Source organism: Beta vulgaris, chromosome 1, assembly GCF_026745355.1.
Source record: "Beta vulgaris subsp. vulgaris cultivar EL10 chromosome 1, EL10.2, whole genome shotgun sequence".
Classification (NCBI taxonomy): Eukaryota; Viridiplantae; Streptophyta; class Magnoliopsida; order Caryophyllales; family Amaranthaceae; genus Beta; species Beta vulgaris.
This window is the reverse complement of record NC_079202.1, coordinates 53,068,020-53,078,751: the sequence shown is the minus strand read 5'-3', so window position 1 is coordinate 53,078,751 and position 10,732 is coordinate 53,068,020. Positions and strand designations below refer to the sequence as shown.

Genomic DNA, 10,732 nt, shown 5'->3' with positions numbered 1-10,732 from the left:
GTCGTTGCCATTATCGGTGAGCCGGTCCCCTCGGCCCCCCGTTCTTTGATGTTTAGGCTGACCCAGATGACCTCCTTCATCTTTTCTCTTCTTGCCACCCTCGTCCGAGTAGCGACAGATGTCCGTGGCCTGGATGAACCGTTGGGCCCGAGCCATGGCTTCCGAGTAAGTTTTTACTTCATTCTCGGCCAATGACCATCTGAGCCGACCCGGTTGGAGCCCGGACATGAGGGCGGCGAAAGCTACAGCGTCCTGTAGGTCAGTTATTTTGAGAGATTCCTCGTTGAACCTCTTTATGTAGTCCGACAAGGATTCATTCTTGTCTTGCTTCACCCCCATGAGATGAAGGCTGGTTTTTCTTTGCCTCTTTCCAGCCACGAACTGGTGGATGAAGAGGTGCTCCAATATGGCGAAGTCAGTGATGACCCCCGCCGGCAGCTCTTGGAACCAATTCAGAGCCAAACCTTTGAGGGTGGTGGGGAAGAAGCGGCACCAAGTGGCCTCGCAGCTTGTCTGCACACTCATTTGAGCTTTGTAACTAGCCATATGATCATCTGGGTCGGTTAGGCCCGCAAATGGCTCGATCAGGGGGGTTTTGATTTTACCCGGAGGTTGGGTCCCTAGGATTTCCTGACTGAAGGGGATCAGGAACTTGAGCCCTCCTCCGGTTAGCCTAGGAGGCTGAGAGTGAGCCGAGTCCCCTTGGCCTTCTCGGTCATTGGCTTTCTTTCTGAGGAACTCCCGAGCGTCATAGCCTTGGCTGAGGCGCTTCTTGTTGTTAAGGAATTCTCGGGCATCTTGGGGTTTTCGACCCGCACCCCCCCTTGGGGATTTAGATATATGGGTTTCCCCATGTTGGCGGGCCGACCTTTGTCGCGCTGACTTTTCTCTTTCCCGGTGGCTTGGGTCTCTCGCATCGGACCGTGGCCGGCTAGGCTGCGGGTCTCGATTAGAACGAGAGTTGTCCCTCTGGGAGTGGACAACCGTGCGCTCCCTAGGCTCATGCTGATTGAGCGGGACGACTTGTTGTGGCTGCCTCTGCTGGAGCATGGCCATCATGTCCATCATGTCCATCATACCCTTTTGGAAAGTTTCCTGGAGCTGAGCCGTGATAAGGGCCAGGTCAGACGCAAAGAGCGGCTGAGGCTCCACATGCTGAATATGCTGGGATACCGACCGAGGGTCCAGAGTTTGGACGGTAGGTGACCTCCGAGCCGGTGAGGGAGTTCGCTCGGCCTCCCGGTTATGCGCAGGCGAATGACCTCGCTCCGGTCGAGGGATTGGGGGTTCCCGATTATGTGCTAGCGAGTGGCCTCTCTCTGGCCGAGTGACCTGATCAGAGGCTGGCTTGCCGCGAGTGTTTTTGGTTGGTGCCATTGTTAATTGGCGTTCTGAGCTGAGTAGCTGAGCGAATAAATCTGAGTGAGTGGTGGCGAAGTAACTTTTTGTACTGTCCCCACAGACGGCGCCAAACTGTTTTTGTCTAGAAATTAAGGGTTCCGATTCCTTTGCTTAGGGAGTACCGGGTCAGATTCAAATATCCTGAGTTCAAAGTCCGTACGCCGGAATCCTGCAAAAGTAACGGTTAGACTGCCCCGGGGGTGGTTCCGGGATCGCCTCTCCGACGCTCAAGTCAGTAATCAAGCTTAGAGAGATAAAGTCTAGAGAGAGATGCTCTGATCTGTTAGGTAGGAATTCAATACCTTCTCATTGATGAGGGGTTGAGTATTTATAGTGCTGGGGATATCCCAACTGTAGGCCAGCTGGGGGCACTGACAGCTGGTGTGCACCATCACAGGTGGGGCCCTCTGGAGGTTTAAGGCCCTTATTGGGCTTAATTATCCCTGGTAGGCCTAACCCAGGAAATAAGCCCAAACATATAGCTCTTAGGGCTACGTATAAGAAACTTAAAATAGAAATAAAAACTTGAATCAAGCATTTATTATCTCAAATGATGTGTAATTTTGTCTTGAATTCTTAAATTGTTTCCATTTTAAGAAATGTATTTAAAGCTTATCCTTAGCCCTAAAGGCTACATATAACATTATCCTAAAATGTAAGAGCTTTGATTAATTAGTTGAAAATTGAATATGGATATCTTTTAACGGCGCAATTATTACATCGTAAAACTTACAATATTTTTATTTGGAAAATGATCAAATTTTTGAAACTCGAAGAACACTACGTTAATATAAAGAATAGACATTAAGGTCTTTGCATGTGAATTGACATATAAACTAACCTTAAACACTTAGCAATCCAACTTTTTTTTGTAACATCTAATTGGTGTTAGTTGCATTGTGCTTAATAAGTCATTAATAGAAGGTGACAAAAGAGAAGCTAATTAGATTTTCTGTACCAATGAGAAAAATCAAAAATAGAAAGGTACCATTGAGAATTTCTAGATAAAACGTCTAAAATGCTATCAAAATTTTACTCCCTCATTTCTTAAATAATTGTCCTATATGTATCATTGTAATTATATACTTGTATATTAAATTGCAAAAAAGTTCATACATGAACTCTGACAGTTTCTTGCTCTAATATTTGCGAGTCAAGTGCTTGAGATTAGAGTTAAGGGAGAGGATAATGGATCCCCCCCCCCCCTCTTTGGCAAGACTTACCCAAAACCTCCGAGATTTAAGTTAAGAGTCTTGCCAAATAACTAAGTACTACTCAACCCGAATTGCCCAAATTGCTAGCTCGGTGATAATATGCTACAACCTTGAAAAAACGGGTAATTCAAAGCTTTTGAATTGCTATTATACCAGAGAGCTTCTTTACACCATAGCAAATGAGAGGTGATCATTTAAACCAAAATTACACTCACAAGTTTCTGCTCTTTTCCCCATATGCAAGACAATTAGGGCAAAAGAAAAGAGAAAAATAAAAAGGGAAAAGCAGAAAGAACCTCTTCTGTTGGGCAATTCCCACTCATATATTGCAATTGTAAGGGTTCACTGTCCTATATATTACCAGCAAATTACAGAAACAAAAAAAAATCTGCAGATGATTATAGTAAGAGTTTTTCCTTTTCCGGTACTGTTACTGTCATTTTGAGAGCCAGTAGATAATAAGGAACAAAGTACAAGCCGCGATGACAGCAGAGAGAATAAGCGTATCCCTGGAGCGCTTCCTTCTAATTGAACCTGCACAATTTATCGAAAGTTAACTCCGATGAACTCAAAGTTTTTAACTGCTATAAACATTTAGGAGCATTTCTTCTAATAGACTTTTCCCCAAAACATCCAATTTTATTTTCAATCTCCCACCCCCCGGAAAATAACCCCTAATTTTCCATTTAGTCCCAAAGCTCTTGTTAATTTTGTTCACAACTGTTAGGAATCAGGAGCATCTCAGATAAACCTTGTACTCATTCATTTCATTTTCTTTTCTTCCATATGATGAATGTACCGATATTAATGCAGTAACGAATGAGACATAGTTTTAACTTCTAAGCAAGCAAAAGTATGGGGGTAAGAAATATGTCTTATACCAAGAAGGCCACGGATGACAGGAAATTTCTCGCTTAGAACTTTAACTTTTCCTCCAACATCGCCAAACAATGCCCTCTGAGAACCCAAGACTGATCTAGTTGCCTGAGCTTGATTTATTACCTCGTCTATCTGCAGAATATGAAAGCAAAACAATAACATCAGAAGACGAGGAAAAACCAGACAAAAAGAAAAAAAGACAACAAAATTTCATAAGCATTATTAAGCACAAGCACCCAAATGGACACATCCCAAATTTCATTCAGAATCACTGATCACATTGTCTTCAATGTGTCAGTAAAGAGGAAAATGTTAAGCTGCCAGTACACCCTCATACCAGGGAAACAATGTGGCTTATGTATAACAGATTACAGAGCAATCAGAATAACAAAAGAAGTCGATTAACACTACTCCCTGTGTTTTAACACTTGCTAAAATAACCTTCACATGTGCATCTATACCATATTTGGATCTATTTCCTCTCTTCCTATCTCACATCTGGGTCCACTTCTGCTTGTTATCTATCTCTCTCCTCTTTCTTGTATTTTTTGCCATAAAAAATGTATAGCTTAGGTGAAGAGAAACTAGTATGAACTTTTAACATACAACAATGAAGAATAAAGGATCAGATAACAAACTTAAAACAGAGGCGCAGAAACATAAGAGAAAAGAGAACAGAATTGACAAGAATCTTCACAAGAATATAGTTACATTCGTACAGCATCCATCAATCTATCCCCAAGAGTCAATATATCTACAATTATGTGTGTTCCAATCAAAACAGAAATAGATTTAGTAATGACTTTTGGAGTAAATAGCCAACTGTTACTGTGTGCACAGTGCACACTGTTGTTCCCATTGATTCTGGATTTTCATCTCCAAGAATGGTTAATTAGCTGCTGGTTCTACAACACTATGAAAAATAGATAAGTTATCAGTAAGAGGAAATACAGGTTCTGATTAAGATTCTTATCTATTCGACTTCGTAATTGGTATTAACTTAAATTGACAAACCTTCATCCCCTTTGAGACTGAGATGTATCCAACATCCCAACTATCCTTCCCTTATTCATACCCTTTATATCTTATTTCTAAAATTAAGGGATGAATTAGCATGTCTTAGAACTAAAACAAACTGCAAAGAACATGCATTTTCTTTAATATCCTCTTTATATCTATATCCTGGTGTAATATGTTGTGAATAACAAATCCACTTGTCACATAAAAAAAAAATATTTAGAAGTAATGGGACAATCCTAAACTTGAAGCAACCTAGTAAAGTTGTTGAATTCAATTGAAAACCGTTGCAACTTTTTTATTGTTTTTCTTTTACCTCTTACCACATATCACAAATATCTATATAGCAAATGTACAATATATATATACTTGATATAAGTATTTACATCATAAACAATATTGTTGAGTATAAGGTCTTTCGTACTAAAGATACAGACTACAGAGTAAAGAGTAGATGCATAGGATCATTCTTCTTTTGGAAAACAAAAGGTTCAGTTTGTACTGTCGCCATCTTAATGCAGCAGAAACAATCATTTTGGTTTCTCAATTTAATGAGACAGTGTGTCCAATCCTGTAACCCAGCCATAATTACCCCCCTGTATATGAATGGAAAACATATGGGGCATGATGCAAGAATAGCTTCCACATGGCATTTCCTAATTCCTACTTTCTGCGTTAGCTGTAGAAGTATTAAGTAAATTGAAAAATACAGAAGAGGAAAAGAGAAAAAGATACTGATGCTATCCTCAAAAGTTGAAAGGCTTACATGAGATATGCTTCCATGAATTGCACCTCTTTCTCGTAGCAGCTGCATCTTAGGAGACATAGTCCCTGATGCCTGCATGAAGATGAACATAAAAATATAATCAATGATGCAAAATTAAGTAATAATGATTTATGTAATGCTTAGATCACTCACCACCTTGTACTCGCTAATGTCATCTCTCACAGAACTAAGGAGCTCTGCGTGTTCCTTCATTGAACTTATATTTCCCTTGATACGCCTGAATTCCTGTAAAGATGTGAAAATAATGTGTGAACGAAGCCTACTACCACAAGTCATAAAAGCTGATGTAGACAAGCCTTACCACATAGAAACTGACACTGGCATTATGTTTAATTAACAAAAAGAACTACTACATGATGACGTAAGTAATAGACAGCACACAAAAAATATAAAGAATCTCAAAATTGAAGCAAAACGTTCCTTGGTGCTCTATAGCTGACCAGTCAACACAATCCAAAGACTAACACAGAACAACACATGTAAACTGAAGGTGGAAACAACGGTTTTTTGGGCATTCAAGACTACTAATGTACTCCTCTGTCAATAACCTATAGCCTTCAATCTTCACAATAGACAACCAGCAAAAGGAAACAGGGAAGTTATTTCAGGATTAGATACTTCACAAGCCAAGCCACACTTGGATCCACATGAGACCAGGAAACTCTACCAGTTCAATGTTCACAAAAGTAATCCACGTCAATAACCTATAGCCTTCAATCTTCACATAAGACAACCAGCAAAAAGAAAAAGTTCAAACACGTAACAGCTAATAAAGAATACCTGGGTAAACTCATGAAGTATGTCTCTGTGTCTTGCCAGTTTTTGAGTAACTGATGTAGCCGGAGTAGCAGATGCAGCGCATCTGCTCATTGAATCATTTATATCTACTAGCTTCTCAATTAAAGACTGTATTTCCATTTCCATAGACTTCCATGACCTGCTCGAGCTCACTGTTGGGGATCCAGTATCCATGTAACCTAATTCCATGACACTATGCTCAGAAAACAGAGGAGCCCCCATGAATTCTACATTAGAGTTGATCTAAAAACACAAATAAACAGCATGCACATGTGCATCTTAATCCTAAGTCCTAACATAGTAGCAGTAAAACCACAAGGAAGTCGAATATCAGAAAAGATTCTGATCCCAACACCCCCACCCCCATAGAAAAGAGAAAAGGAAAAACATCTTGTAGATCTTTACAAACAGCAATTGTAATCGTCTTCAACTACTTAGGGGTAAAATTGCATCCTTTGGGCCTCCCTAAACCCTGCCAACAAGGTTAATGGGTTGCTATTTTCTTATGAAACCCTGGATCATCCCTGCATTCCCAAGCTCCAACAAGTTGTCCTTTCCACTATCTGGAGTAAGCCCTCCATCAAGCATATCTATTTCATACTGATTTGGTAGATCTAAATATGTTAACGTTTTACCATATGCAACAAAGCGCAGGTTACATGCAGACATATAGCAGGCACACGCTAAAGAAAGAGAAATAAATGCAACAAATTTTTAATTTTGGCAAGTCCATTTATTTTCCTGATTCCAATCCCAACACATGGCAAATGAACTTATAGTATGTTGCCAGGCAAATGAATTTACAGTACTTTGCCAGCGAAAAAATAGCAAAACTTTTGGTAAATTGACAACCATATTATTATGCAAGGTTTATGAAGGAGAACCTGATGCATTTTCCTCATGCAATCACTCTATGAGTTTTTGCTTTTGTCAATGATATTGCTCGCCACAGTCATTTAAATCATATCTTGCAAGCTGTTTGGAAATAATAAACCATTACAGCTCATGAGTCAATTCAGAGGTGAGTGAAGCTGGAATACTGAAAAGTTTATTTGGATATAGAGGGACTTAGATTAAACAGCACAAAGGCCAATGAAAGATGAAACAAAGTTGAACAGCAGGAGAAGAAGAGAGATGCAATCACAAGGATCCAGTGAATGCGTGGCTTGAAGACTGGATTGAAGAACGGTATGAACAGCTCGCAGAGAACAACCAAAGTAGGCGGAATGAGGAATGCTATGAACAGTTTAAAGGAAGGTGGCTGTCTTGAAAAAATGTATTAGTTACCCTTTAGAAAAACAAGTTTCCATCTGATCTCAAAGAGCAACCTCTACTTGCCAAGAGCAAGCAACATTCTATATCATGATCTCTCCATAATTCTTCGGCACATTTTGGAAGGCGCTGTTGCAAGTGATATTGCATGATATTACAACTCTATCGACTGTTATATAGCTTTGTACATCCAGTGACGGAGGGACTCAAGGTCCTACTGGCGCACATGACCCACCAATATTTGAAAAAAATGAAGCTCTTTAAAAATAATAAAGAAATTCATTTCCGGAATGACGCAAGTAAAAGATAAATTACGCAATAACATAGGAGACAAAATGTTGAATGATTGCTTGATTGCTTATGTAGAGAGGGATATTTTTATGAAAGTTAGCATGAATGATACTATATTGGTATCATTACACGAGAAGTCTTGAGAACCGTTGTGATAATTTTTTAGTACTATTTGATTGTAATTTGAATTATTATTACTTTTGGAATGAATTGTTTTTTTTAGTACTTTTTTCTAAAATTCATGAATTGGTTATAAGTGGTTGGTAGTCAGTAGTGACCCACCACTTGTAACTTCCTAGATCCGCCACTCTATACATCCCTACTAGTGGCAACATATTAGAAGAGCTCTGCATCAATAGAAGTAACACCCAGCCTCTCCAACACATTTACAAATTTATTTTACTGCATGGATTCAATCTGATTAATACAGCCATGAAAGCAGTCACAACCTAGCAGACGTCTAGATTGGAGATACACCTTAGAGAAGTTGACTGGCAGTTCAGTACATATGTTGATACAAAGCTTCATTCGGTGCTTATTATATCATAAGAAAATTTAAGAAAATTTCAACAGAGAGCAAGTCCAATGAGCAATTGGACCATAGGGACTAAAGAAACTGGGCTAATTTTGCAACTATGACTGGGCACTTGAATGGGTGAACCTCATGAATCTGAGGCTATTCAACAGTATTCAGGTAGGATCCATCAAAAACCTAGGTTGCACAGATACAGATACGGGTAAGGGGTCGACGGGTAAGGATTCGGGTGCTGGGAAGGAAAACGACGATATTTCAAATTTTAGGAATGGGTACACGTACCCATACAGGATACGTATCGGGTACGAGTACGTGACCTAGTAGAAGTGCCCATGTTACACAGTTAGATACGGGTGTAACCTGACTCCCTCCTTGCAAAGTAAACAGCCAGACTGGAGTGATCCAAGGATTAAAAAAAAAAAAAAAAAAAAAGAAACACACATAGAGAAACAGGATGTGAGAAGTCTCAAGAAGCCAGCCTCTAGGCCAATCAAACCCCTTATTCAGCAAACCTTGAGACCCAGTTCATGCAAGCAAATCACATGGCATCTGAGTAGTTTACTCTTTTGTTTATTGGTTCGAATTTAATCCCTGTGACTCTACCCTCCTCGACCTGCATATTTGTTGCCTCTCTTGGCACCTTATAACTCCACTTCTCATGTGCTTCCTGTTTAAGGGACATGCTCTTGCACCTCACACTAGTCATCTACAACCCCACTAAATAATCTATCTCATACTAGTCAAAATGAGGCTATTAGTCATTGAGATTAGTTCCAAAAAGGATCATCTCGAGTACAAATATGTCTCTTGGAACATAAGAAGACCCATACCTGCCAGTTGACATCAATGGAAAGGCTTCTTCTTTTCACCTCCATCACAAGTCTACAAGATTTGCAATTATGGACGCAAGCAGCACAAGATTACACATCAAAATTAAGTAAGGGAAAGGCTACACATAAATGAGAGTGACATTATTGTGTTTTATGATGAAGACTTGACAGCTATAACTTATAAGAGTGGATCATGTACAGAATGCAGGATGTGGAGTCATTTGGATCATTCGTAGTTAGAAGTAATTCAACACTTTCTTTGCAGTTTGCACTTATTTATGCACTCAAACATGCTTCCAGTTGCTGTCAACTTTCCAGCATACCATATACTCCACAATTTACACTTGATTTGGCTTTGCAAATATATCTTCTTCCCGCCAAATAAGCCACATCCAAGACTTTGGCACCTTCCACCTACTAACACTTCACCACTTCGAATTTCTAATATCCAAATATACTTAAGAGTCTTAGATTCTGGTCCATAATCCAAGCAACATAGATCTTTGGTAGTTATACATCACATTTCAATCAAACCAGTCATTTATCAACAAGAGCGCAAACCCACATTAATTGCTCCTTGTTCCCTAAAACCTCAACTGCCAATTCGCACCTTCAACGACTTCTCAGGAAAAACTTTATAACACAAACTACAGATTCCAAGAGCTCAAACAGTAGGGAAGCAATATACATAAAGTTCTCATATTCTAAAGTAGAGTGATCCATACACTCAAAATCGATTATGTTACCCTAGAATACCATCATATTAACAAAACTCACTGCTCAAAGACCAAATTAAGCAATAAGGTACTTCATCATCTTTACACATCCAATTACCCACATAACAAATTGCAAATCTATACATTTCATGTTAATTCTTCATGAACCAAAACATAATTTATTCAACACTCAAAATCAAATCTTTGAGATCCATAAATTCAACACAATGTAGACCCATTAACACCCACTTCTTAGTAAATCAAATCAAGATATTAAAAGACAACATAAATAGCAAAAATTCAAAGTACCCAATAATTTGAGAAACATTAAAATGAAGAAAAAAAAAAGTACCTTGGCTAAAACGTGCACCAAGTTTAGCATAAGAAGAAAGCTTAACATCAAGATCACCTTCAATCTTCCGAGCTTCTTTTCGAAGCTCTTCCCACCCAGATTCCTGTAACTCCAAATTTAGATCCGCCATCTTACCCACTTAACCAGAATACAACCCAGAAAATCAAATTTGGGAATTCTGCAAAATTTGACTAAGTTTGATAAAAGTGAGTGAGTTGATGTTGTTGGGTGTTTGTTAATTTGATGTTAATGAGGGTTTTCTAGTGGAGTTTATTAGAGGGTTTTTTTTTCTTTGTTTTTTTTCCCGGTTTAAAGAGATCTAGCATCAAAGTTGAAAAAAAAAATGGAAGGGAGAAAAACAGTGATCTAAATTTGCTAAACTGATACTTGATTAGTTGATTTGTTGTTTACACAAATGGGCTCTTTGTCCAGTGGTTATGGCCTCAAGCCATCCATCAATTGGAGTAGGACTATCGGGATTTCCAAGGGAGTCTACCAAGGTGATCAATCGACTTAGGCTATGTTTAGTTCACCTTATTTTTGCTTATTTCAGATCAGATCAGATCAGATCAGAAAAAATAAGTTTAGATCAGTTCAGATCATGCTTATATTTAAAAATCACTATATCTTTCATTACATA

General features: G+C 39.1%; 1 protein-coding gene across 3 annotated transcripts; it reads right to left on the bottom strand.

The window, feature by feature from the left end:
- Positions 1-2,738: 2,738 nt before the first annotated feature.
- On the bottom strand, positions 2,739-10,507 carry LOC104905364 (Golgi SNAP receptor complex member 1-2). 3 transcript variants are annotated; one of them, XM_010693887.4, is made up of 6 exons: positions 10,093-10,507; positions 6,079-6,275; positions 5,434-5,523; positions 5,278-5,349; positions 3,497-3,626; positions 2,739-3,149 (listed from the first exon to the last, which is right to left on the bottom strand). In XM_010693887.4, exons 1-6 carry the CDS (start codon positions 10,220-10,222, stop codon positions 3,052-3,054), a joined length of 717 nt encoding a protein of 238 aa, XP_010692189.1. In that variant the 5' UTR covers positions 10,223-10,507; the 3' UTR covers positions 2,739-3,051. The 3 variants fall into 3 exon arrangements, with proteins under 3 accessions (XP_010692189.1, XP_010692188.1, XP_010692192.1); XM_010693886.4 differs by having other exon boundaries at positions 5,431-5,523; positions 10,093-10,502; XM_010693890.4 differs by having other exon boundaries at positions 5,431-5,523; positions 6,079-6,289; positions 10,093-10,233.
- Between the last annotated feature and the right edge of the window lie 225 nt (positions 10,508-10,732).

Coding starts and splice junctions, on each gene's coding strand:
- LOC104905364 (XM_010693886.4), bottom strand. CDS start 10,222: ATGGCGGATCTAAATTTGGAGTTACAGGAATCTGGGTGGGAAGAGCTT. Junction 5,524..6,078: donor TACTTCATGAGTTTACCCAG/GTATTCTTTATT, acceptor ACATCTTTACAG/GAATTCAGGCGTATCAAGGG. Junction 3,150..3,496: donor TGTCATCCGTGGCCTTCTTG/GTATAAGACATA, acceptor TAAATTGTGCAG/GTTCAATTAGAAGGAAGCGC.